Here is a 25,016-nt window from a genome sequence, read left to right as displayed (position 1 = left end):
TGGGGGCCAAAACATTTCTTGACCCCTAAAACCTCCAAATGCCAAAGTTGTTTCCATTTGCTTGCTTAGTTCTTGAGTTATGCAGAAATTTATGTTTCATTTGTATGGCAACCAAATGAAGAGGAGGAGGAGTGTTGAATCACCATAAAAATATTTCTTGCCCCCTAAAACTTAGATATGTTGAATTTGTCTCCGTTAGCATGCTTGGTTCTCGAGTTTTGCAGAAATCTTTTTTGTCAAAGTAACAAATTATCCTTGGGCAGAATTATAGCAGTTTTTAAAACTGCCTTTCGATTTGCGGTGTGATGGTTTTTTATTGAATTATTCATCATCAAAGACGAAGGGGTAATTTTTCATTCAAACTGAAATATTTCTGTGTGGGAAGATCCTAAAGGAACGTTCTTGGAACCAAATAAAAGTTGGTTGATAAAGATAATTGGATTTTCTGTTTAGATGGTTATCAAAAAAAATTGTTAATCCAGAATATTCTTGAAAAAACAAAGAAAAATTGATTCATTTCTTCCCGATATTGTTGCCCACTACACCTACACACACCTAGATAAAAATATGTACGTAAAATATTCTAAAAGTTGTAGCTTCAAAATGATGCGGAACGGGCGTATCCGGCGGATTCGAAGTACTTGACGACGTCCACTTTCTTCGCAACGGGATGGAGCTCTCATTACGCACAAACCATGAAGCGCAGTTGCTTCAGTTGTTCTCGCCATCACTTCCGCAGTTCAACTGATGGCGCTGTCAAATCTTGTTTGAAAACTCATGATTGACGATGCACAAGCGATCTTAATACAAAATGTTAAAGGAGAACACATGAGAAAATTGATAAAATTTGTTCATTTTCTAAATGTTACACTGAATCACACATATGAATTATTGATTCTATGGCGGTGAAGGAACAAAAATGTAATCGTCCCGGGCCACACTATGAACTAAAGAGTTTCATTCTTGAATTTCTATAATGTTTGGTTTCTCACCGGTTATGATTTGGTAGTCTTACCTTAACAATGCGGTCGTGTCTTGGGCTTACTCTTCTTTATTATCTTTTTTGCGGCCCATGGCTATACCATGACCAGCATTTGTTTGTTGGTCAATAAATAGATATTGTGCAAATTGATTAATGCTTACGTTTCCTGTTCACGCATATGTCGCACAACAATTCTTCTCCTTCACTGTACCATTATATGGCAGAAACTCACGGTCCACGACGTATTGAACAGTGAGGAGAGTCTTTACATTCGGTCAAATTTATCGAATTCTAATCGAACATTACTTTTTAGCCAGTCAAGTTCGTAAAACTTGTAACATAACATTGTTGCCTGATTGCGTTGCCGAATCCCAGAAAACAGGAGGAGATAACGTTCGCATTGAAAAAATGGATAAAAATTGTCGATTTTTCATGGGTTTACCTTCACATGCACTGACGAAACTACCCATGCAGCATCAATCATAGTAACCCATGAGTCAGCAGAAAAAATTTGACAGCTCTATCAGTCGAACTCTAACCGTGATGCCGAAGCCGCTCTTCTTTGGCTCCGCATTGTCTGTGAACGGGGAAATTTATAGCACGAAGTGCCTGCCGGAAGTTGAGTCGTTCATCAATAAATACCATGAGGGCGAAGACGCGGTGTTCTGGCCGGATATGGTCTCGGACCACTACTCGTTAGAGGGGATGGAGCGGTTGAATATCGATGAGGTACCCAAGTCGGCGAACCCGCCCAATGTCCCCTAGCTGCGTCCCATCTAGAATTTCTGGGCAAACCTGAAGCGTAAGATCTACTTCAACAATTTTGTCGCGAAAACTGAGAATGAATTGATGAATAAAACGATGAAACAACTCAAAAACATGCCTACACGCATGTTTGCGTCTGCCATGGCAAATGTTCCGGTTAACTGCCGGAAGGCCGCTCGCAAGAGCATAGAATTTTTTTGCAAGTAAGCTAATATAATTACCTTCCATGGGAAATTTATCAAACTCAATTATCTGTCTTAGTTTTGTTTATCTCCATCCGTTTGGTCATTTCTCGATGTCAATAATCTGCAGACTGTATCCGATCTAGATTACAGATATCATATCTTATGTGAACTGCTAAATTTCATAGTTAAAAAAAATCAGGAATCTAAATTTCATTCTTGCTTCGGGACATTCAGTTGTCAATTCATAAGGGCGGATTGCGAAATATTGCCACTTATAAGGTCTCCTAATGGATTTTTATGTTTAGTCCACCTAAATAAGGCAACATGTTCGTCAACACGTCCTGAGCGAAATGTTATGAAACTCCGAACGAAAGTCTATAGTGAATAATTCTCAATGATGGCATTTCATAATTTGATATACGTGATTTAGATATGCAATACAACTCTCGTATCTGCTCAGAATGGTCCCACTCGTTAACACCTGCTAACAATCTCTAAAATAAATTAAATTAATCTACAACTGATCATATAACATCAATTGACACCGGTCCCAGCTCCTCAAACAGCACATCTTCGTTCAGCTTGGCCTCATGTGCCAAGTATAATTCACCGCTAGAAAGTGCATTTTAAATGCTTTTCATAGTTTCGCACTAACCCGTAACCCGGGGCCAAACCTTTGGCTCGTGACACAACACAGCAAATGTTTAACCATAGCCATAGATAGATGAATTCAATCGTGTGTTTACCCAACATGTGTTATCGCTATCAGTGCTTATGAAAACACGTTACAACATGATGATAACGGGCTGAGGTTTCATAGTTAACAAATGTCGAACAAGTGAACAGGAGAGGGCCCATAGCTGATGGATGGCTGATCAGGGTTTCACATACAGTTGCGGCGCCTCTCAGCGTAGGTTGACGAAACATAGCGTTTTATCGTGATCTAGTTCATAACAGCCATTTGAGAGGAACTTGGAATGAGGAGGCGCGATGCTTGATACTACTACTGTAGTGCAGAGATGCCAGATTTTTTTTGGTAATACATCGAATAAATAAGCCTTCAAAACTGAAGCAACTGAATAGTTTTTTTTATGGATTTCAATACAAGTTCCGTAAAAATCAAACGCAAAATTCGTAGATCTACGGACAGCCGACAGCCTATCTGGCAACCTCTGCTGTAATGTATGTGCGGAAAAGCCTATGTACGGATCCCTAGACCGGAGCAGAGAAGGCTTATGAATGAAAGGAAAGATCAATGGGGCTGTTCAACACGACGACAACCACAGTGACTACGGTCGTCACCGCTGAGGGTATATTATATTTCACCACTGTGTCGTGGTGTGGTTGGTTCGCACCACGAGACCTACAGGCGCAACCGTGTTGCAGAATGTAGAGAGCGGTTATTACGAATTTATCTCGGTTCGGAACAACAGCACCGCTGCTGCCACAAAGCTCCACGGTTGAAATAATTTCTGTTGCGCGACGGCCACAAATTTATTCATTTAGCGTTTTGTTGAAAATAGATTCCATATCGAATGATTGTGTTTTCTTCTTCTCTCCCAACAGGCCTAACAGTCGGGCATCGGTTTCGGATGGTTTTTTGAAGTGAAATAAACTTAATCTTAATCATAATCCCACCTGCCGCACGTGAACGTGTGAAGGCTTTCTTCAAGCCTTTTAAAATTAATGTTGTTTGCAAGGAGAGAGCTGATCAAATGCGGATTCAAAGTGTTGTCACGGGTGTGTGTGTTTTTTTTTTGCTCTGATTAAGTGAAGTTGGCGAAGGTTCGCAGTTTTCACCTGGAACGTGTCGTGCGGTGAATGATTCACGTCTCATATTTGAGCAGATTGTGTTGTGGAACGAAGTGGAACGTCTCATTTATTGTGCATCACAGTCAACATCATCCATCTCGCGTGTGTTGTGGATGAGGGCTGGCCTCAGTCAGTCGGTTGTGACATGCGAAGTAAACCAGTATCAGCGGTCATAGTGCTAAAGAAGTGATCAGGTTGGTGAAAAAAGGGCGCCTTGGAAAGGTAATATATGTGACGACAGGTGATCCATAAGCCAGTTGAAAAGTGAGAAAGAGAGAAGCAATGCCATAGAATTAAAGCGGTCGAAGAACCTGCCCCCGGGAGAGTCAAGTGCCTGCCACACGAGATGAGGCAAGCTGTGGAACGGTGTGTAGAAGAAATAATACGAAAAAAGGTGATCCAAAAAGAGCGTATAAAGCAATGTGGCTAAAAATACACACCATCGGAGTTTACGTCCGTTAATGCATTTAAATGTGCGTTTTTTTTCACAATAAGAATTCCAATTGTGCACAGTGTGTTAGTGTGAATCGATGTATGGAAACAACTGTGTTATTGATACAACAAGGTTTTTAATACCCTGCACGCATACCGTTTCGGCCAAGAAAAGCTAGAGTGCGGCGCGGAGGTAATGGTGGTGACCAAGAAGTGACCGAGCCAGTTTCGTTGCGGGGGAAAAACAACACGATTCAATGACAGAGAAAAGTGAAATTAACCAGCTAAAGATGAATGAGTCAGGGGCCGCTGGAAGTAACAGTAGTGCTAGTGTGAAATCCGAAACCGGTAAAGATCTGTTGAAAGTGGGTGTTAACAGCAGCAACATCAACGGCGGTGGTGTTGGGGGCGGAGGTTCTGTCGCTATCGGAAAGGCATCATGTAGTGACGACGGTACGGATGTAGGACCCGATTTAATGATGAGTCCAACGGGGGCTATCATTAATAATGGGACCCAACATCAACACCATCATCATCACCATCATCACAGCCATAATCATCTGCATCACCAGCAGCTTCAACAGCAACAGCAACAACAACAACAACATCAGCCACAGCAATCTGTCGAAATAAACAACGGATCGGGCGTTTTCTACGATCAGAAATCGGATATATCTTCCACGGCTCAGATGGAGGAGGATGACGGACTTGGGCCGTTGCCGCCCAAATGGGAGAAGGCATATACCGATAGTGGAGAGGTGTACTTTATCGAGTGAGTAATACAAGTTTTGTTTTTTTTTCAGCAATTTGAAAACATCAAACTTCACGAACCATCGACTGGGACTATTTAAAACAGATATTTCTTCGTAGACACAGGACTTTTTTCATTTATTGTATTTTGAATTCATTTTTTCTTTACCCTTAAATACATCATTCTGAAAATAAATAATACATACGTACCGTGTGTTTCTATAGAGACATATAATTTTAAATTGAATTGAAACATTGATACATGGTGTCAATTATAAAGTAGATGGTTCATTTGCGTTTCGAGAGTATTCATACAAGAAACCAATTTTAGGTTGGACGACATTCGCCAGCTCAATATATTAAACTAGAGTCATCTCTCTCGAACACCCACCTTTTCTTACTAAGCGAACGTTCGTGTGTTCAATCCCAGAACTATCCATTGATTGATCTTCTATTTGGCCATTTTCAAGGCTAAAAGCGAATGAACTTTGTAGTAATAAATTTTTCTGAATTATTTTTTTTTCCAAAATATATATTTTTATAAAGGCTCATATGGCGTTAGCCTCATGGGGCCGGGAGTTCAATACTTTCTGAATTATGTACTTCAAAATTTTCCTTCAAATTTTACATCAAAATTTTCCAATTTTTCTCGCCGTAACATTGATCTATGGGCAGCGACGAATACAATAAAATAAGAACAGCTTAAATGGGACGATCCTTTCTCAAGTTTTGCGCTTAGCAACACATTTGGCAATTCATTATTTCCGACATATCGGCTAGCCCGGGGGAGGTCAAAGTTTCGCTTACTTTTTGCAGCAATGGAGGACATGTATCAGTGATAACATGACGAATGTTATCATCCAAGACATCAATCATCCGCAGCTTATTCATGTGTGACGAATTTCATGCCAACTCGTCTTAGTAGTTGGCAGCACCATCTCAGATAGTAGTGAAACGTTGTGGGTGTAAAGACATGGGTCATTTAAGCAACTTAGCGTACTTGAAATATTCGAAAAAGAAGTAGACTACTTTTTGGAAAAAGACAATTTTTTTTAAAATTTTTTACAAAAGTATATAATTTGAAAACTATGATACTTACAAAATTATTGTCAAAAGATGAAATGTAGGAAATTGTTTAAATTTTCACAAAAAAAATATCAAAAATTTTTTGGAAAAAAATTTCGCTGACAAAAAAGTTATTTTAAAAATTACAATTCAGAAAAAGAAATGAAATGAAAAAGTTGTTGTTCGAAAGACTTTTCCCATGTAAATGTGCCCATCGTCCGATGTTTGGAAAACTTGTTGGAAATTTTAAGGGCTACTTATATCTTTTTTTCAGAATTTTAAAAGCAAATATTTTCGAGAAAAATGAATTTTAATATTCAAAATATTTTTTTAATGAGTTTTTTTTCCAAAAAATTCTTTGATAATTTTTAATGAAAACCAAAATAATTTCCTATATTCCATTCTTTGACTAAAATTCTGTAGGTCAGATAGATTTTTTTGTAGGTTTTTTTTTATTTTGAGTTTTTTCAACTTTTTTTTCGGAAAATCTTAACTTAAAAACTATAAGATTAGAAGATTAGAATTTTTGGCATTTTTTAATGAAAATTTAAACAATTTCCTACATTTCATCCTATGCAAGAATTTTATAGGTATCATAGTTTTTAGGTTATAAATTTTTGTAAAAAATTAAGAAAAAAAATTTGGCTTTTTCCAAAAAGTAGTCTAATTATTTTTCGAATATTTCTAGTATGCAAAGTTCGTCATGTTCATTACGTTTGATTTTCCGTTCGCCAAACGTTTCTTACAATAAATCTATTGGGGCACGCTGTACTGTCTTGATGAAACAATATGTTTCATCACATTAAGGCCAAAATAGTCGCTGATCATAACCTTGTAGCGATCATTATTAATTGTTATCATTTTTGATGACAGAAGTACCAATGTTTCCACCGGTCCATAAAGCGCACTAAACAACGTCTTTTCAGGGTGCAATGGTGATCCGCCAATGGCACGAAAACTCTCTTCACTCTACTACCCTAAATTCACACATTTAAGATTACCAATTTTAATTACGACTGATGTATTTATCATGGCCCATATATATCGTAACTCGGAATCCAGTTGTCTGACTAATACATGTGCAACAAAGTTGTTGGGAATAAATTTTGAGCAAACTGTTGAAAAGTGTCACTCAAAAATTGAATTTAATATTAACATTTTTTTTATAACCCAGAACATGTCCCTTTCAATATTTGTTTTATATATCCTTCTATTAAAAACTTTTTCAATTTAACAAAGTTTGATGTGAAGGGGAGCCATGTCAGATCTACCAAAATAAAGATTTGAATTCAAAAAAATGAAATTTTATTATTCTGCGACATGCAACACGGCATCGTTATATGTCAAACTTTATTAAATTGAAGGGATTTTTCCAATACATATATTTTCTAAAAACTAAAAGCTAAAAGCTAACTTTGTCTTGCCCAAAATTGATTTTTTTCTGTCTGTCTGTCCGATTCTTATGGACTCGGAAACTAATGAACCGATCGACATGAAAATTGGTATGTAGGGGTTTTTGGGTTCGGGGAAGGTTCTTATGATAGTTTGAGACACCTCCCCCCTCTCTAAGGGGGGCTATCATTCAAATGAAACACAAATTTCTGGATTATTCGAGAGTTAATCAAGCAAATGAAACGAAATTTGGCATGTGGAGGTTTTAGGGTACATTAAAAGTTCTATGGTGGTTAGAACCTCATCCCCCTCTCTTAGGGGGGCTGCCATACACACTATGAAACACAAATTTCTGCATAACTAATCAAGCAAATGGAGCCAAATTTGGGATGTGATTGTTTTTGGGTAGGAGAAATGTTTCTACTATAGTATACCACCCCTCCCTCTTCTGAAATGAAATTGATCTTCGTTCGAATGTGTAAATGGACTTTATTATGAATAAACGCACTCCTATATCGCCTTCTATCTATATAAATAAAAATGGATCACCGAATGTGTTGATGTGAGCAATACTCGAGAAAGGAATTGTCCGATTCAGGGCTGTCTTTATTGTCGTATCATATTTTCCATATCAAACATTTATTCCATGTAACGGAGAAACATGTTATTTGCGAGTGGTTAAAAAATCGAGAATTGTGTCTGAAAATAATCTGATAGTACTAGGAATTTTAGAGTAAAAGGTAATTTTAAAGGGTAGATTAGAATACCTATTAATGAACAGTTCTGCTATTGGACCCATGAACGTGCGCTCAGTAAGAAAATGTGGATGTGATAACGAAAAATGAATGTTGGGCAGGACGAAGTTTGCCAGGTCAACTAGTAGAAAATAAATATCAATCTATAATTTGCAATAAACTCTATCAGATTACCAAGCTCGAGAGGAGTTTCAAATTGCTCAATTTTTTTTTAGATTTTCTTCCTTTTTTCTTCAAAATTTTCAAAAAAACAAATTTTCTCACCATTATATTGATCTACGAAGGGATGTCAGCTCAAATCGGACAATCTTTACTCGAATTTGATAACCACATTTTGGCGATTCATTTTCATTTTCCACCTGAAAATCCATTAATATTTACAAAATGGCTAAACATAAATATCAATGTCGTCAAAATCAATTCCAATTAAATAAATTACCTTCAATCAGACAATCTTATCATTGTAGAACAAATGCGTAACCATTTTTTTCGATTTCATTTTTCACTGCAGTACATATGCTGTTCGCCATTGGTTTTCGTCTCATTTGTATAGAGGACCTTGTTCCAGAACTCCTTAGGTTTGTTTACATAATCTTAGCAAACTAAAATAATTTTTTTTCATATTCACATTTGAGATGAGAGATTTTTACGACCAACACGACCTCTCAGATTGTTCCTGGATGTTACTCTCCGGACAGTGTCTGCGCTGACAGGCCTTCCAATGGTGCCGGCTACTTCGATAGTCGATTTAGGGTTGTTTCATCTTTCTTTCACAATGTTTGCCAAACTACCCGTTTATTATCAGGAGACAGGATCCATTTGCTTTCTCTACCTGGAGATCTTCCATGATTTCTTCGTATTTCCACTTGTATATGATTTTCTTCACTGTAGAGTGGGTTCTTCCGACAGCAGCTGCTATTTCCCGCAATGTCTTCCCTCTACAAGTCTTGCTAATTATCATTGTACGTGTAACAATATCTATTTATTTTCTCTTACTTATCATTTTAATAAAAACATTATAAAACCTCAATGAAAAACAAAAACCAACACTGCCCAAGCAGTGGTCGGGTGTTGTCATTACACATTGACCAAAGAAGTACCCTAATTTGCAATGATCTCACTTACAAGGTTTGTTTGTTTGATGAAATTTAAGGTGTACACTCAACTTTGCAATGCCCCGAATTGAAATTTGTTCTTTTAGAGTTACATAATTACCCAAAAAGAAAATTCGCGAAATTTTATTGCGAATGTGTGAGTAACTAACATACATCAAAAGAATTAATGTATCAAAAATATTTTGTATCAAATAAATGGAAAGTATCGTCAAGTACCATGTGTATACACAATTTTGCGATTGACTGTAGATATTCTATGCGTCATTTTTATTAGTAGTACTTAGTTGAGGTTTTCTATGTCAAATAACACGCCTTGAGTACAATCTGGAGTGGAAAGCTGTGACAAATCGGAAGAATTTTTTTTTACGAAAAATCCCCCAACCAGAAGGAAATCGAACTCGGCCACGGAAGCACTATCCATTTTTCGTATTCGTACTTAATAATTCGTAACGTAGATTAGCAATACATTTACAAGAAATAACAATACCTTGACTTCACGTTTTATGGGCCAGCTTGAGTCAAATTGCTCAGTTTATAATTTCATTGATGACAGATATCAGTGATATAGGCAGAGAAGAGAAGTGGAACTTGAGTGAAAAAAGTGGCAACGATTTGTGGCACGAAAATATAAACAGTGAAAAAATTGACAGATGGTTTACGCTCTAAAAATTGAACATAATGTTAAGATGTCTCTAAAACTGTGGGAGACATTATATATATAAGGTGGGAGGTTCGTATAAAATGTTATTAATGTTAGCATCATCATGATAAACACGGCGAATGGGATAGAAATTCCGAACTAAAAATTGAATAAAATATACATATAGACGCTGAAAGTGCTGTGGACAAATATTATAATGCATTTCTGTCGGTTTATGTATAATGTCGTTAATATTTGCATTATCAAAATAAACCCATATGTATTGTAATCATAGCTTGCTGTACTATAACAACAACATGTATGGTCGTATTCCACCAATGATGACAAATGTGTAATTTACGAATGAAGCTCCGCCACAGAAATTGGACATTGAATAAAAAAAATAGAAATGTGGTAAGAGCATCAGTTGAAATATTTCAAAGCATTCTCATCGGAATAAATTGAATGATACAATAATTATACGAACAAAAAATGTATGTACGCTTGAAAAACCACATAAAAATATGATTTATGAATAAATTCCATTTTTTCAGTTTCGAACACACCCCGTAGAACGCCATTTTAATTTTTTTAAATACCTTCTGTTGGTATTGTATTTAGAATTTACAAGGTAATGAAACGTTAACATCAATTAGTTTCTAGTAATCAGCTTTTTAGTTGCCGGGGAAATTAACACCAAACTACTTTTTAAGTGTTATATATATTCCAAGTCAAATCGATATAGTGGTTCGCAGATTTTCGTGTAAATTGGTAGATTTATTCCTTACCGCAAAATATTAGATCCCATTCCATTTTAGGGTGGTTCGAAAAATCTAGTTTTTACCCTTTTCCAAAAATAACTTTTTTCAAAAATTCATATCTTTTGAACTACTAAACCGATTCAGATGATCGACATATCAAATTGTCCAGTTAGCTAGTCTTTTTTGAAAAAAACTTGTAAAAAAATAATTTTGTTTTCTTAATTATTGATCGTATTTGTTCTTTATAGTTTTCATTGTCCAAGGGCGCTATATTTTTTTTTCTCGAGAGCTGAGGTTTTTTTAGATAACATATCCAAAAATGTGTTCTCCGTTTTTGGATTATGATTTGTCAATAAGCATTTCTCTCCTTTTTTGCAAAAATGACGTTTTTCAAAAATTCATAACTTTTGATCTACTGAACCGATTCAGACAATCGACATAGTTAATTGAAGTCAATAATTTCACACTTGCAAAAAAGGCGAATTCTATTCGCATATATTAGGCTGTCAAAAAAGTCCTGCGGTATTTTTTTTGAATTTTCATTTGTTCATAAATAATTTTATGCAATCATCTGTTTTAAGCCAAATATGCGCCGTTTTGTTCGATGACTTATTCCCAACGAGATACCAATTTCATAATAACCCTGTTATAGAAGCTCGCTTCCTTATTGGCAAAAAAACTCGGATAGCCAATTTTCACAGGCCTCTTTTGTGGCTAACTTCGACTACCTAGCTCGTTCGCCATGGACAAAAACAGGTGGTAGTCACTTGGTGCAAGGTCCGGACTATACGGCGGATGCAAAAGAACCTCCCATCCGAGCTCCCGGAGCTTCTGGCGCGTCACCAAAGAAGTGTGTGGCCTGGCGTTGTCCTGATGGAAGACAATGCGGCCTCTGTTTATCAAAGATGGCCTCTTCTTCATGAGTGCTACCTTCAAGCGGTCCAGTTGTTGGCAGTACAGGTCCAAATTGAGCGTTTGGCCATAGGGAAGCAGCTCATAATAGATTATTCCTTGACAATCCCACCAAACACACAGCAGAACCTTCCTGGCCTTTAATGAGGGCTTGGTCACCGTCTGAGCCGCTTCAGCGGGCTTCGACCACGACCGTTTGCGCTTCACGTTGTCGTAAGTGACCCACTTTTCATCGCCAGTCACCATCCGCTTCAGAAACGGGTCGATTTTGTTGCGATTCAGCAGCGATTCACATGCGTCGATACGGTCAAAGATGTTTTTTGCGTCAACGTGTGTGACACCCATACATCGAGCTTCTTTGTGAATCCAAGCTTCTTCAAATGATTAATAACGGTTTGGTGACTTATCCCCAGCTCTTGGCCGATGCTACGGCTGCTACTATGCCGGTCTTTCTCGGCTAATTCAGCGATTTTGTGGCAATTTTCGACGACAGGCCTTCCGGAGCGTGGCGCATCTTTGACGACCTCTACACCAGAACGAAAACGTTGAAACCATCGTTGTGCGGTGGAAATGGAAACTGTATCGCGTCCATAAACTGCACAAATTTTATTGGCAGCTTGAGATGCATTTTTGCCTTTGTCATAGTAGTACTGTAAAATATGTCGGATTTTCTCTTTATTTTGCTCCATATTTGCGACACTATAACTCACGAACGACTTAACCAAACAAAACACTGTCAAGGACTATATTATAGCGCGCAAAAATACCTTTCCAACAAGTATGACTCGATACAATGAATACAACTAGAACTACGCGCTTACAAGGACACCTCGCGGAAATACCGCAGGACTTTTTTGACAGCCTAATATATTGTCTAATCGCACAGGATGATCGAACGAATCTTAAAAACATGTAAGCTCTGAAAAATCATAACTCAAGAACATAAAAATCCTCAGATTTCAAAAAAATATATATAAAAAATATAGCGCTCTCGGTCCCGAAACCATGTAAACTATAAAAAACAGATACAATTATTAATCACGAAAACATTTCATTTCTTTCGCAAGTGCAATAATTTTCCAAAAAATTCTAGATCATTGGCTTTAATTTGATATATCGATCATCTGGAAAAAGGAAATAATTAATATTCCGAACTATCGGTTATAAAAAGGGGAAGAAATTAATATTCCGAACTATCGGTTAACATTTAAAAATTATAACTCAAAAAAGAAAGAAAGAACACATCTAAAGAATGTAAATGTGTAAAAAAAATCCTCAGTTTTCAAGAAAAAAATATAGAAAATTATAGCGCCATTGGTCCCGAAACCATGTAAACTTTAAAAAATGGATACAATCAATAATTACGAAAACAAGATTCGAATTTCTCGCAAGCTTCATATTTTTCAAAAACGACTAGCTAATTAACTTCAATTTGATGTATCGATCATCTGAATCGGCTTAGTGGTTCAAAAGTTATGAGTTTTTAATAAAAGCCATTTTTGGAAGAAAGTGAATAAAATCGAATCACAAAAAAAAAATACAGGTTCAATGTTTTACCATAACGAAAACAAGCTACCAATTTTCACGAAGATCTGAAAACCACTATATCAGTTTGGTATGGAATGGCTCAAGTAATACTGCAATAGTTCACAAATTCCAAAGTTCGCGTTTCTCTTGTTGTCTTTCATGTCTTTTAGTGCGGCAATAATAATTAGGATTACTGCATTTGGATTGATACTAGAAAATATGAATATCATTAACTTCCTTGAATAGTAGATGTGATTCACTTTATATATGTATATATATTTATATATATTTTTAAACAAAAATATTTGTCAAATAAACTGCAAAACTAAAAACTTTTATACTGTGTCTTCATTTTTTGAGTTTAACATTCAAAGACCCCTTCAATAAAAATGGCATTGGAACAACAGAGTAAAACTGACATACAATTATGACGGATGATTGCTTTTTGATTGGCGCGTGCTCCAACTAGCGAACCGTCAATTAAAAAGCACTCCAACTAAAAAAGCGCCAATAAGTGAATGTGTACAGTAAAACTGTAAAAAATATATCAAAAATATAAAATCGAAGACTCTTTTTGTCGTTTATGAGTTTTTTTTAAGTTACTACAAGGCATGTTTACGGATTAATAGAAAGATATTATAAGTTGATCCTTGGAATAAGTTTGGAAGTTAAGAATTGGAAAAAAATATAAAATTCATGTGAATGGAGACGACGTTTGTGTACAGTACATGCCACTGGGGCCTTTTGCTGATTAAGTAAGTAAGATTTCTTCCAAAATGTCATAACTTTTCAACAATTGAGTCGATTTCAAAAATCGACATATCAAACGAAATCTTATTCTTCTATGAATCAACTTCAATCTGTCATTCAAACATACTCAGAAATTAAATTCTACAGAAAAACTTTATTTTAAAATTTGCCACTTAATTTTCCACAATTCACTATTTCACACCAAATTTCAATCTTGTCGCAATTTTAAAGCATCTCAGAAAAATATTTTAAAAAAACATTCCTTTTTTAATTTCTCTTTCAAATTTTGATAAAATTGCACTGAATAGTTAAAGAAGGGCAATATTAATATTTAAATAAACTTTTAAAATGTTATTATAAACATGTTTATATAAACCTTCCCATCTTATCATTCTTCATTAAAGACCTTGCGTCAAGACAGCTAGAAATCCATACACTCTCAAATCAAGTGCGCCTGAAAAAAATATATTCTTCACGTAAACAAGAGATGAAAATGTGGACACTTTTTAGTCAGTGAATTGTATAGAGTTCCACTGCTGTGGATATAGGGTTGGGGAAAAATAAATGTCGTATTTCTGACGCTTTGACGTTTTATTTAACATTCTTAAAATTAACCAATTTATGTCAAATATGCGCCGTCAAATATATATTGTTCGCAAACTTGTTGCCATTGAGACAACTTAATTATCCCCCCTCATAAAACTCCCCCTCCTTATTTGCAAGAAACTCAGACAGCCAGTTTTCGCAAGCCTCTTTTGATGCCAACTTAGTATCACCAAGAGTGTTTTGCATGGACCGGAAGACATCACTTGGAGCCAGGTCCGGACTATACGGTGGGTGCAATAGGACATCCCATCCGAGCTCCCGTAGCTTCTGGCGGATCATTAAAGATGTATGAGGCTGAGCGTTGTCCTAGTGGAAAACAACACCATTCCTATTGATCATTTCTGGCCGCTTCTGGTCAATCGCCTGCTTCAAACGGTCAAGCTGCTCACAGTAGAGAACCGAGTTGGAGGTCTGGCCATAGTTGAGCAGTTCATAGTGAATGGAATCCAATCTTCTGCAAATGGTTCCAAACGGTTTTATGGTCTATACCCAGTTCCTGGCCAATCGAGCGAGTGCTCACATGCCGGTTTACTTGGATAATTTCAACGATTTTATCGGTTTCCACGACGATTGGCCTACCAGTACGGGGTGTATCTTCGACAGCCACTACAACCAGAACGAAATCGATCAAACCAACGATGTGCTGTGCGAATCGTTACAGTATCGGGTCCATAAACTACACGATTTTTTTCGGCCGCCTTCGTTGCAGTTTTACCTCGTAGGTAGTAAAAACGTAAAATAAGGCGAATTTCTTGCTTGGTGGACTCCATCTTTGACGCGCTATAACTTGAGACTGAAAAGGACAATCACAACACTGTCAAAACGACACTTGTAGCACAGGTTGTCGTCTTTAAATAGCCGTATAGTATCAGGGGTTAGACATCAATTGAATATAGGCTACCCAAAATCAAAATCAAAATGGCGTCATTTGTTTATCAACATATCATTTACGAGGATTGAAATCGAAAAATGCGCTGCTTTATTCTAACTGCATGAGCGATTTTCATATTTCGGTTTCACATGGAGGTGTTCACATTTAATATGGAGTTTAAAGTTAGCCACTATTCGACTATATAACCGGACCGAGTTGTAAACAACAGTAATTGATTGAACCAAAATGTCAGTAAACCGCAGCAATATTGGGTACACTGGCAATATAAGGGATTTGACGTTTTAGTCGTACCCCTGTATAGTATGACCCGATGCGATAAGTACAACACAAGATATGTTTAAGTGTTGCCATATATTGACAATATACGACATTTCTTTTTCCCCAACCCAATATGTTGTCATCGAAGTAAATTGTCAAGCTTTTAACCAAATCATGAATTGTCAAAATGTTCGGAGAAATCTATGTTTCTGTAATGAAACTTCGAATTACAGGGTGGTAGTGGTAGAGGAACTTACTGATTTGAATTGAATGCTTTGCGATGAAGATTGCGCTCTGATTTTCGGAATTTTGTGGGGTGGGTCAGAGGATTGCGCACAACTTTTCAAAATTAAATCACATTGAGAGTGAAGATTTTTTTTAGTGTGTTCTTTGTGCAATTTCGATGGTTCAGGTCAATTACGTAGATCAGCTACTCAGTGTACAGTCTTCCCAAGCTCAAGTTCGAAGAGATTACATATCAATACTTTGCTTTCATAGTTCATTCTACTGTAAACTTCAAGGAGCAATACGTTTAACAAAATATGTTACTTATTAAAATTAAATTATTAAAATTACAACAGTATTTTCTGTTTTATACAAAACTCTTTTCATAATTCTTCCTCTTATTCACTCTCTTTCCAGCCACAACACGGGCACATCGCACTGGCTCGATCCGCGGCTGTCCAAATTCCAGAAGAAATCCCTCGCCGATTGTCAGGACGATGAGTTGCCGTACGGGTGGGAGAAGATCTGCGATCCACACTACGGCACCTATTACATCGATCACGTGAACCGGAAGACGCAGTACGAAAATCCGGTCTTGCAGGCCAAACGGATGAGCGAACGAAACCCGAACATGACGGTGGTGGGTACCGCCACCTCTTCGGGGCTAAATAGTTACAACAACACCAATGGCACCACCGGACACATCGAGGCGGGAAACGGTGTTGGACGGCCAAATCATTTCACCAAAAATCCCGCAAACTTGCGAGGGGAACGGTTGATGACAACGCTGGTCAAATCAACCCGAGGACTTGGGTTTACGATTGTTGGTGGAGACGACAATGTGGAGGAGTTTCTGCAGATCAAATCGATCGTACCGAATGGTCCGGCTTGGATGGACGGCAAGCTGAAGACGGGCGATGTGTTGGTTTATGTGAACGATATTTGTGTACTCGGGTTTACACACCATGAGATGGTGAATATATTTCAATCGATACTTCCTGGCGAAGAGGTGCATCTGGATGTTTGTCGGGGTTATCCACTGCCGTTTGATCCCAATGATCCAAACACGGAGGTTGTAACAACGATTGCAGTTGATGGTTTGAACAATGGGGCAATGACCGAGTCCGATCTGAAGTTTCTGGAAACGGGAGGTTTCATGGACCCGGGAGATGTCCAGCATAAGAATCCGTTGGCGAAAATTCAATCCGGTGGTGCCACTGCAAATGGTGGAGACGTGTATTTTAGTGACACTCATCCCTACCAGCAGCATTACAAAAATAAGGACAATCCATTCGAGATACCGGAGATACTACATATAAATATTGTGAAGAGTGATACCGGGTTTGGGTTTACGATAACGGATAGTTCTTACGGTCAGAAGGTGAAAAAGATTCTGGATCGACAGTGTTGTAAGAATTTACAGGAGGGGGATATTCTATTGAGCATAAATTCCATTCCTGTTAAGGATATGTCTCACAATGAGGTAGTGCAAGTTTTGAAGGATTGTCCTAAGAATATAGAGACGACCCTTAAGGTTCAGAGAGGACCATCGGCTTTGTTGGTGGGCAGCAGCAAAATGACGAATAAATTAAGGAAAAGTATCGAGATGGCTAAGTTCGGTGGGGGATTACTGAAGAAGGATGGGTATGGAATCGGGGGAAATAGTTTGTTCAGGAGTAAGACGCCTACGGCGGATCTTTATAGCACTCAAGCGAAGGAAATTCTTCCAACGCGACCCAAAACACCTTTGGTAGATACTAGAGCTAGAGCAAAAACTCCATCTCTGCCATTATCTGACCTGAATACGGACGATATTGAATTGGATGTAAATAAGAATAGCAACGATCCTAAAATGGATCTCAATCTGAACATGAAATCCAACAGCAGCTCTCATGATAATGATTCTATTGCCAACGATATTGGTTCGTTCAACAACGATGAGCAGTATCATTCGGAGAAGCATTCGAACCTTGCGGACAGATTGGGAGAGCTAACAATAAGCAGTTCCAACAATAGTACGACTGATACAATCTATCACAATCATCAAACTCAGTACGACCACGGAAGTCATCTCCAACATCAACCGAGTTACAACCACGGCTATAACCAGTTATATTCTCCGCCACTTGTTCCTCCGCCTCCTGTGCCTCCAATCGCCACGAGTCATGTTGGTTATGGACCAAATCCTGTTCCCCTACAACCAACTTACCATCATGAAAACTGTTTTTGTTACGATTGTCAGGATTACCAACGCCAACAGCAACATCAACACCAACAGCACATATATCAGCAGCAAACACTCAATCGTGGTTACGCGAATAATCCAAGTCATTTCCAGCAACTGCCGTATCAGCTCCCTCCTCAGATGAGCGACAATATCGGCAAACGCCTAAACGAGTATCTGATGGATCGCAAGCGTTCTCTTCATCAACAGCAGCAGCAGCAACCTCAGTACGACAATTTATATCATCACCACAAAGCCCCGGTGCCACTGCCGCCACAGCATCAATCGCAACCTCCGTCAGCGTTCGATCAGCATTACTATCCGACACAGCCTCCCAGCTGGCGGGGTCCGGTCGGAAGCCAACACTCGCCCCAAATGTACGGTGGTGGTCCAATGTATCCCGGTGCTCTTCCACTGGAGGATTACACCCTGACCGAGGTGACACTGGAGCGCCAGGCGCTTGGTTTTGGCTTTCGAATAGTCGGCGGCACCGAGGAGGGTTCCCAGGTGACCGTTGGACACATCGTACCTGGCGGTGCAGCGGATAAAGACACGCGGATCGCTTCCGGCGATGAGATTTTGAATATCAACGGAGTTAATGTGGTGAGTGCTTTCTATAATTCACCAATATGCCGTATATAACCTACTACGAATGAGTCGCGCGCATAACTTGCGTGGAATGCGATCGCCGCCCGGTATGCAGGACGAAAGCCTCACGAAATACCGGTTGTTTCCCAACATTATTGATACAGCAAGAATATGAGATGAGTCATCATCGTTGTCTGGCTGCTGCTCTTTCTCTCTCGCCAGTGTGCGTGATTCATTGCAGAACTATTTATATAATAATCACGGCAAAGCTGCCTCCCTGATGCATTGTTTTGGTCGTCGGCATTGGGGAATGATGCTTTTTTTTTGTGTCCATCTGCAAATAATATGTCAATTTGAGTTATTAGCAAGTTCGCGTCTTCGCTAGCAAGGTTTTGTTTCGATTTCTGATATCCACGTGAGAAATAGTCGAGGGAGACGGTTTATCTTATTTTTTTCACTATTGAGTATTTTCGAAGTGCTGACAATCAGATGAAAACAGGTGATTTTTTCCGAAAAAAGATTAATCGAAATTTTCATGTTTTATTGAAACAAAATCATTCACAAAAGATTTATATATTTTTAGATCACAGAGAAAACATAAAACTTACTCAGAATTAATAAATTAACATAAACTAGATTGTAAAAATGTGTACAAAATTAATAGAATAAATTGTTTTATTTTCAGAAAAAAAACATGGAAAAATTTTGGCTAAAAAAACTTTTCCCCTGTAAAAAAAATAAAAATAATTTTTCTCAGTGATTTTTTTTATTGTGTTTAATATTTTTTAAAGAAAATTAAACGATTTCAGAAATTCCATTCCTTAACTAAAATTTCTCAGATCCTAACGGTTTGAATTTTCTGTAATTTTTGAGCTTTTTGCAAAAAAAAATGCTAACTTAAAAACTATAAGAACTAATAAATGGCGGTCGAAAAATAAAATGTAATAAATTGTTTAAATTTTCATTTGGGGTTATCAAGCAAATTAAAAATAATCACTTCAAAAATATTTCAAAAATTAAAATTCATTTTTTAAAAACGTTTTTTTTAAATTCTATGAATAATTTATACGATAACCATTAAGTCATCCATACATCGGAAGAAGGACACTGCTACAGGCAAAAAGTTCAAAAAACAACATTCCCTGTTTTCTTTTAATAATTATTACTAATGTTTAACTCGAGAAATTTAAGTGTGTAAATTCTCGTGATTGACATATTGCACAATCTATTTTCTATTTAGAAACATGTCAAGAAAATACTAATCACGAAAATTTACACCCACAAATGTCAGGAGTGATTGAAGTTGAATTTGAGATTGGCTTTTTGGCGAAGGTCCATTTTTAGAATCATCTTAAACTTTGTCGAACTATGTCGCTATCTTGAAGAAAAAGTTGTTGGTAGCAAAACTCTTCCCCTGTAGAAGTGCTCATCTTCTGATGTATTGATAATTTGTGGGTTATTGTACGGGCTGTTCATAATTTATTTTTTCTCAATTTTACAAAAATACGTTATTGTAAAAAATTACGGAAAGAACTTGAGCCCATTTCCAAAACGTTTTTTTTTTTATTTCAAGTATGCAAAGTTGTTTAAGGGGGTACGTTTCTTTCAACAATAAAACAAGAATTGAACGAAGAAAAAATATTATACAGGGTTAGAAAAAAAGTTGTGCCATGGCGTACACGCCTCCAGCCCTTCTGGTTATCTGAAACAAATAAATCGAACAGATTCTGAATCAGTAAAGATGCCGCTAGTCAAAAACGTTTGTTACGATGTGCTTGTACATTATGTTATGGACGTTTTTTATTACGTTTCTCTATTTTTTAAAAATAGTAAAATTTTTATAGGTTCATGCGATAGAGAGAAGTTTGCGGATTGTATCCATATGAATTCGACATGAATCGGTTCAGTAGAACTTGAGATATCGTGTACGTCAGTTTGAAAAAAAACTAGTTTCGAGAAAAACGTGTTTGAAGTTCATTGTTATGGCCGTATCAGGTTGAATACCGCATCACTAAAATGGCTCTAACTCGATAAACAATAGGATTTTCAATAAGTCCTTTCTAGGACTTTTGAATACCTAAACTACAGAAATATGAAAGATTTTTTTTTATTTTTTTCAAATTTCTAGACTAAAATTCTGCCATAAATAGTTTCACTGCAATCTGAGCTATGTGCTATGGAAAAAATAAATATTGCGCTCCTTTTTCACTCTTAGAAAATACTTTCCAACTTCACTTTATTATCAGGTGCAATATTATCACACATTTGCCGAGCAGCATCATTATCCATGTGGATAGCATGGTCGTGTAAAACAGTCTTGCGTCCTAGCCGGCCTTGGTTCGATCCCCGTTGTCGTCGTTTGGACTTTTTTTTTTTGGGTGCAATCCCAAAAAGAGATGAAACAAGAAAAAAGAAAAAAATGTCTGCTTCCATACATACAAACATTTTAAAGCGTTGGGGGACAGATGGCATTATTTGCCTATTTGACGCTTCAAGGCACGAAATGGCATGTTTTCTGTCGAAAATGAAATGCTTTCTGACAACGTTAGTTTGGGTACAGTTATACGAACAAAACGGCTTTGATCCGTATTGCAGAGTGGCCACCCATTCGGGAAAAGTGGGAAATGCGGTAAAAAGTCGGGAATCAAAATCCATCGGGAAAAAGTCGGGAATTGCTTCACGAAATCGGGTTTTAAGCTCAGTGTTTTTTTGTGACGCTCTAAAATGTTACTGTATGTGTATTGGCGCGTTACGACCTTCTAAGCAAGCGACCTTCTTTTTCTTCATGGATAGCCCAGCAGTAAACTGGAAAATATTTAAGAAAATGTACACACGAGGTTCAAGAACTTACATCAACCTGTCGTGCGAAATTATCAACCTTGGTGTAGATGCGAACTCCATACGGTTCTGGATTTCCACTTCCAAGAAGGGGCCTGGAAAAACCTAATGTAATTTGAATGACTTTTTCCTCTGAGAAGGGCAGATTACACAGCCGTGACGGGTTTAACTAGATTTTCGTTGAAGTTTTGTGATGTTCGCTGGGTGGAAAATGAACGTGTAGCAGGACGTGCAGTTCAAACGCTACCACGCCTCAGACGGTTTGTCGGCGAGGTAAAGAAACAAGAGGAAAATAAGCTTAAGAAAAGCTCCAAACTTAAAATGGAACTTTGCATCAGTTTTCCGGTCAAAAGTCTTCGAGATTGTCGCCAATGCTGTGAATGATATGCTGCTGGAACCGAAATTGATTTTTTGAGTTACGGTAGCATCAATAGTTGAATCGTTTTTGCATGAATATCAGACAGAGGCACCGATGGTTCCTTTCCTTTTCGATGACCTAACAGGACTTGTATTTCGTTCGTAAAAAAACTTAGAGTACTGTTACTTTCAAGCACTCAAAGCTGTAATTATTTTCATTTTTTGATAACATACGTACACATAATTATTTTCCTTACATTTTAGTTTTCTATTTCAATTCTTCAGCAACAACTACTTCAATTCGGTTCTATCTTTTATCCAACTATCTACGAGCATTGGTCTATATTTCCTTTCATATAATTCAACTTTTCGTTACAATTCAATTCACATTAACACATTAATGTTCGAAACGGGATTATTCGATTGGTATCAATTCAATCTATCTACTACTGACGATAATAGTAAAATCAACTTTTACACACCTGGGATTCTACATTCACAAAGCTGTGATCAAGTTACCCTTGCTCAGAACAACAAATATCACTCCAAATTCGAAGTACGGTCCAGTTTATCGTCTCACTGAAAGCAAGAAAAAAAAGAATGTCCAACAAGGCTTTTCCACATCTCAAATCGATGTCGTCTTTGACTAGCTTTGAATCTTGCAAGCACCTGCATTCGAAAACCGGAAAAAACGAATCGATGTCATCAGCACCTTCTTCTACCAAGCATCACAGGGAAATGCTACAGGAAAATACCCTCCACATAATCCACTCGCGGTTGTTGGAAATCGACTCGAAGATGACTCGTGTCGAATCCGATTTTCATGATTCCTTCGCCAGGCTAGAGGCGAACATCAAAAAATGTTACCAATCCATCCAACGGGTTAGCGAAATCTTAGCCACGACAGGGTGGGAACGGGAAGATGCAACGCAAGATCTGGTTGTTAATGTGAAGCTAGGAAACAAAGAATATCGCTACGTTAAAGCGGAAGAAGTAGCCGCTGCAATGCGAAATGATTCTCTGGCGGCGGAGATCCTAAATGATCGATCAGCTTCGCCAGAGAGGAAGCCTAGCGAGAAGCACAGGCGGAGCAGAGTTCTATCAAAGATCAAAGATGGTGTTAAAAATGGTGAGATGTTTATTGAAACACGTCTATGGAGTAGGTGATTTTAAAAATATTCCAGCTTTCAGTGTACCGTGCGTCGTGACACCGATATTCGAAATCTATCCGGCGAAAATGTTCCCCAAACCATCGAATCCAAGCCGTATTGAGTTAAGGCAACGATTTGGATGAAGCAAGCCAAAAACAACATTGGAGACAATTTTGATTCTGAAACTGTTTCGATCTTCCTTTCAAACGTGCTGTAAATTTATATTCTAACTCATGTATTCAAATATGGTCAATAACTTTTTTTATTTTTTCTACAAAAACAGAATGATTAATAAAAAAAACCATGGGGAATGGTACCCAAAACACGGTTGACGTAAGACTACGCAATTATTTATTTGACTTCCATTTCGGAATCAATCGGTATTCAACACTCCTGTACTCGCGTGCAAAATCATAACTGGTATACTCACGCACGGTGCCATAGACCGAAAATTGAACTTCTCTGTAACATTGCTATTGTGTATTTTTTTGTTGGATTTATTGGTATTTATTTGAAGACAAGGGTAAGATTGAATGGAAAAACTCCAGAAAATATTGTTTCTTCGTCTTCATTCAGTTTTAATCGTCATCTAATTCGACCTCCTCAAAACATAGTAATTTTTGATACTCCAACACAAATAACGAAATTCGATTTTTTCCTGTTATTAATTGAAAATAAGCAACTGAATATAATTCATGAAAGTATAAAGAGCTGTAAAATAACATACAAACGTATCAATCGAGGTTTCATTGGTGTATGAATCAGAACGTACTATAATTGCATACTCGAGACAAACATATTTTTTTTTTCATTTCATGCAGTTGTAGCGTGTTTTTTGGGTCTTTATTCGAAGAGAAGAATGTATATTGATCTTCTAGATAGTTACCAGATTAGGTTCCGCAATATCAAGTTTGTATATTTCTAATATTCTTCGTCTATGTGTCTTGATAAACAAAGAATTTAATTTTTGATGGGACATAAAAAGATGATATAAAGGGTGTGTCACATCAAATTGCATCACGGAAAAAACGCTGTAGAAATTTAATTTTTAGGAATTATATCTTCTGCTTTCGCTTATAATCAGATAAGAGTGTATAGATCACGTTGGCCATGCTCCACTGTCAATTTTTCGTAAATTTGGAAGAATGTTGTCGAACGAAAAAGAGCGTCGTGAATTAATCCTGTGCACTCATTTCGAGAATCCGGAGTTGTCACATCGGGACATCGGTAAGATACTGGGAATCGTCCAATCCACGGTCAGCAGAGTACTAAAACGATACTTCGAGAACCTAACCATCGATCGGAAGGTGAAGAATGGCAAAAATGGATGCTCCGTCAGTGAAAAAGATCACAAGCGCGTAGTTAAGCAGTTTAGACGTGATCCGAGAAGTTCGGTCCGGGATGTCGCCAATAAGCTGAATTTGTCAAGTTCATTCGTCCAGCGGACCAAGCAGCGGGAGGGCCTGCGTACATACAAGGTTCAGAAGGCTCCTAACCGCGACGAAAGGCAAAACATGGTGGGGAAGACGCGAGCCCGGAAGCTGTACACCGAAATGCTGACGAAGCCGCATTGCTTGGTAATGGACGACGAAACCTACGTCAAAGCGGACTTTCGTCAGCTGCCGGGCCTGTTGTTATTCTCCGCAGAGGACAAATTCAGCGTTCCGGAGGAGATTCGCAAGCAGAAACTATGCAAGTTTGCCAAAAAGTACATGGTGTGGCAAGCGCGGAAAGCGGAGCGCCCCCTTCGTGATGACCGGCACGGTAAACGGACAGGTTTACCTTAAGGAGTGCCTACAGAAGCGCTTACTACCACTATTGAAGCAGCACGAGGGTCCGACCATCTTCTGGCCGGATCTCGCTTCGTGCCACTATTCAAAGGACGCGTTGGAGTGGTACGAAGCCAACGGGGTCACCTTCGTGCCAAAGGAAATGAACCCGCCCAACGCGCCGGAGCTTCGCCCAATAGAGAAATATTGGGCGATTATGAAGCAGGCCCTCCGGATGAACCCAAAAGTTGTCAAATCGGAGGCG

The 25,016-nt window shown here is 37.9% G+C and overlaps 2 protein-coding genes across 4 annotated transcripts in view; both read left to right on the top strand.

Annotated features, from left to right (window-relative positions):
• Window positions 1-25,016, top strand: part of LOC129765172 (membrane-associated guanylate kinase, WW and PDZ domain-containing protein 1) — a 50,355-nt gene that overhangs the window by 8,539 nt on the left and 16,800 nt on the right. For both annotated transcript variants that reach the window (XM_055765097.1, XM_055765098.1), the window contains 2 exons: window positions 3,499-4,948; window positions 16,242-18,651. In XM_055765097.1, the coding sequence (XP_055621072.1) occupies window positions 4,434-4,948; window positions 16,242-18,651 (2,925 nt within the window). In that variant the 5' untranslated portion in view covers window positions 3,499-4,433. The remainder of the gene's footprint in view (window positions 1-3,498; window positions 4,949-16,241; window positions 18,652-25,016) is intronic.
• On the top strand, window positions 22,381-23,276 carry LOC129765173 (uncharacterized). Of its 2 annotated transcripts, none has more exons than XM_055765101.1 (2): window positions 22,381-22,960; window positions 23,023-23,276. In XM_055765101.1, exons 1-2 carry the CDS (start codon window positions 22,432-22,434, stop codon window positions 23,037-23,039), a joined length of 546 nt encoding a protein of 181 aa, XP_055621076.1. In that variant the 5' UTR covers window positions 22,381-22,431; the 3' UTR covers window positions 23,040-23,276. The 2 variants fall into 2 exon arrangements, with proteins under 2 accessions (XP_055621076.1, XP_055621075.1); XM_055765100.1 differs by having other exon boundaries at window positions 23,016-23,276.

This window comes from Toxorhynchites rutilus, chromosome 2 (assembly GCF_029784135.1).
Source record: "Toxorhynchites rutilus septentrionalis strain SRP chromosome 2, ASM2978413v1, whole genome shotgun sequence".
NCBI lineage: Eukaryota > Metazoa > Arthropoda > Insecta > Diptera > Culicidae > Toxorhynchites > Toxorhynchites rutilus.
This window is presented reverse-complemented; position numbering and strand designations above follow the sequence as displayed.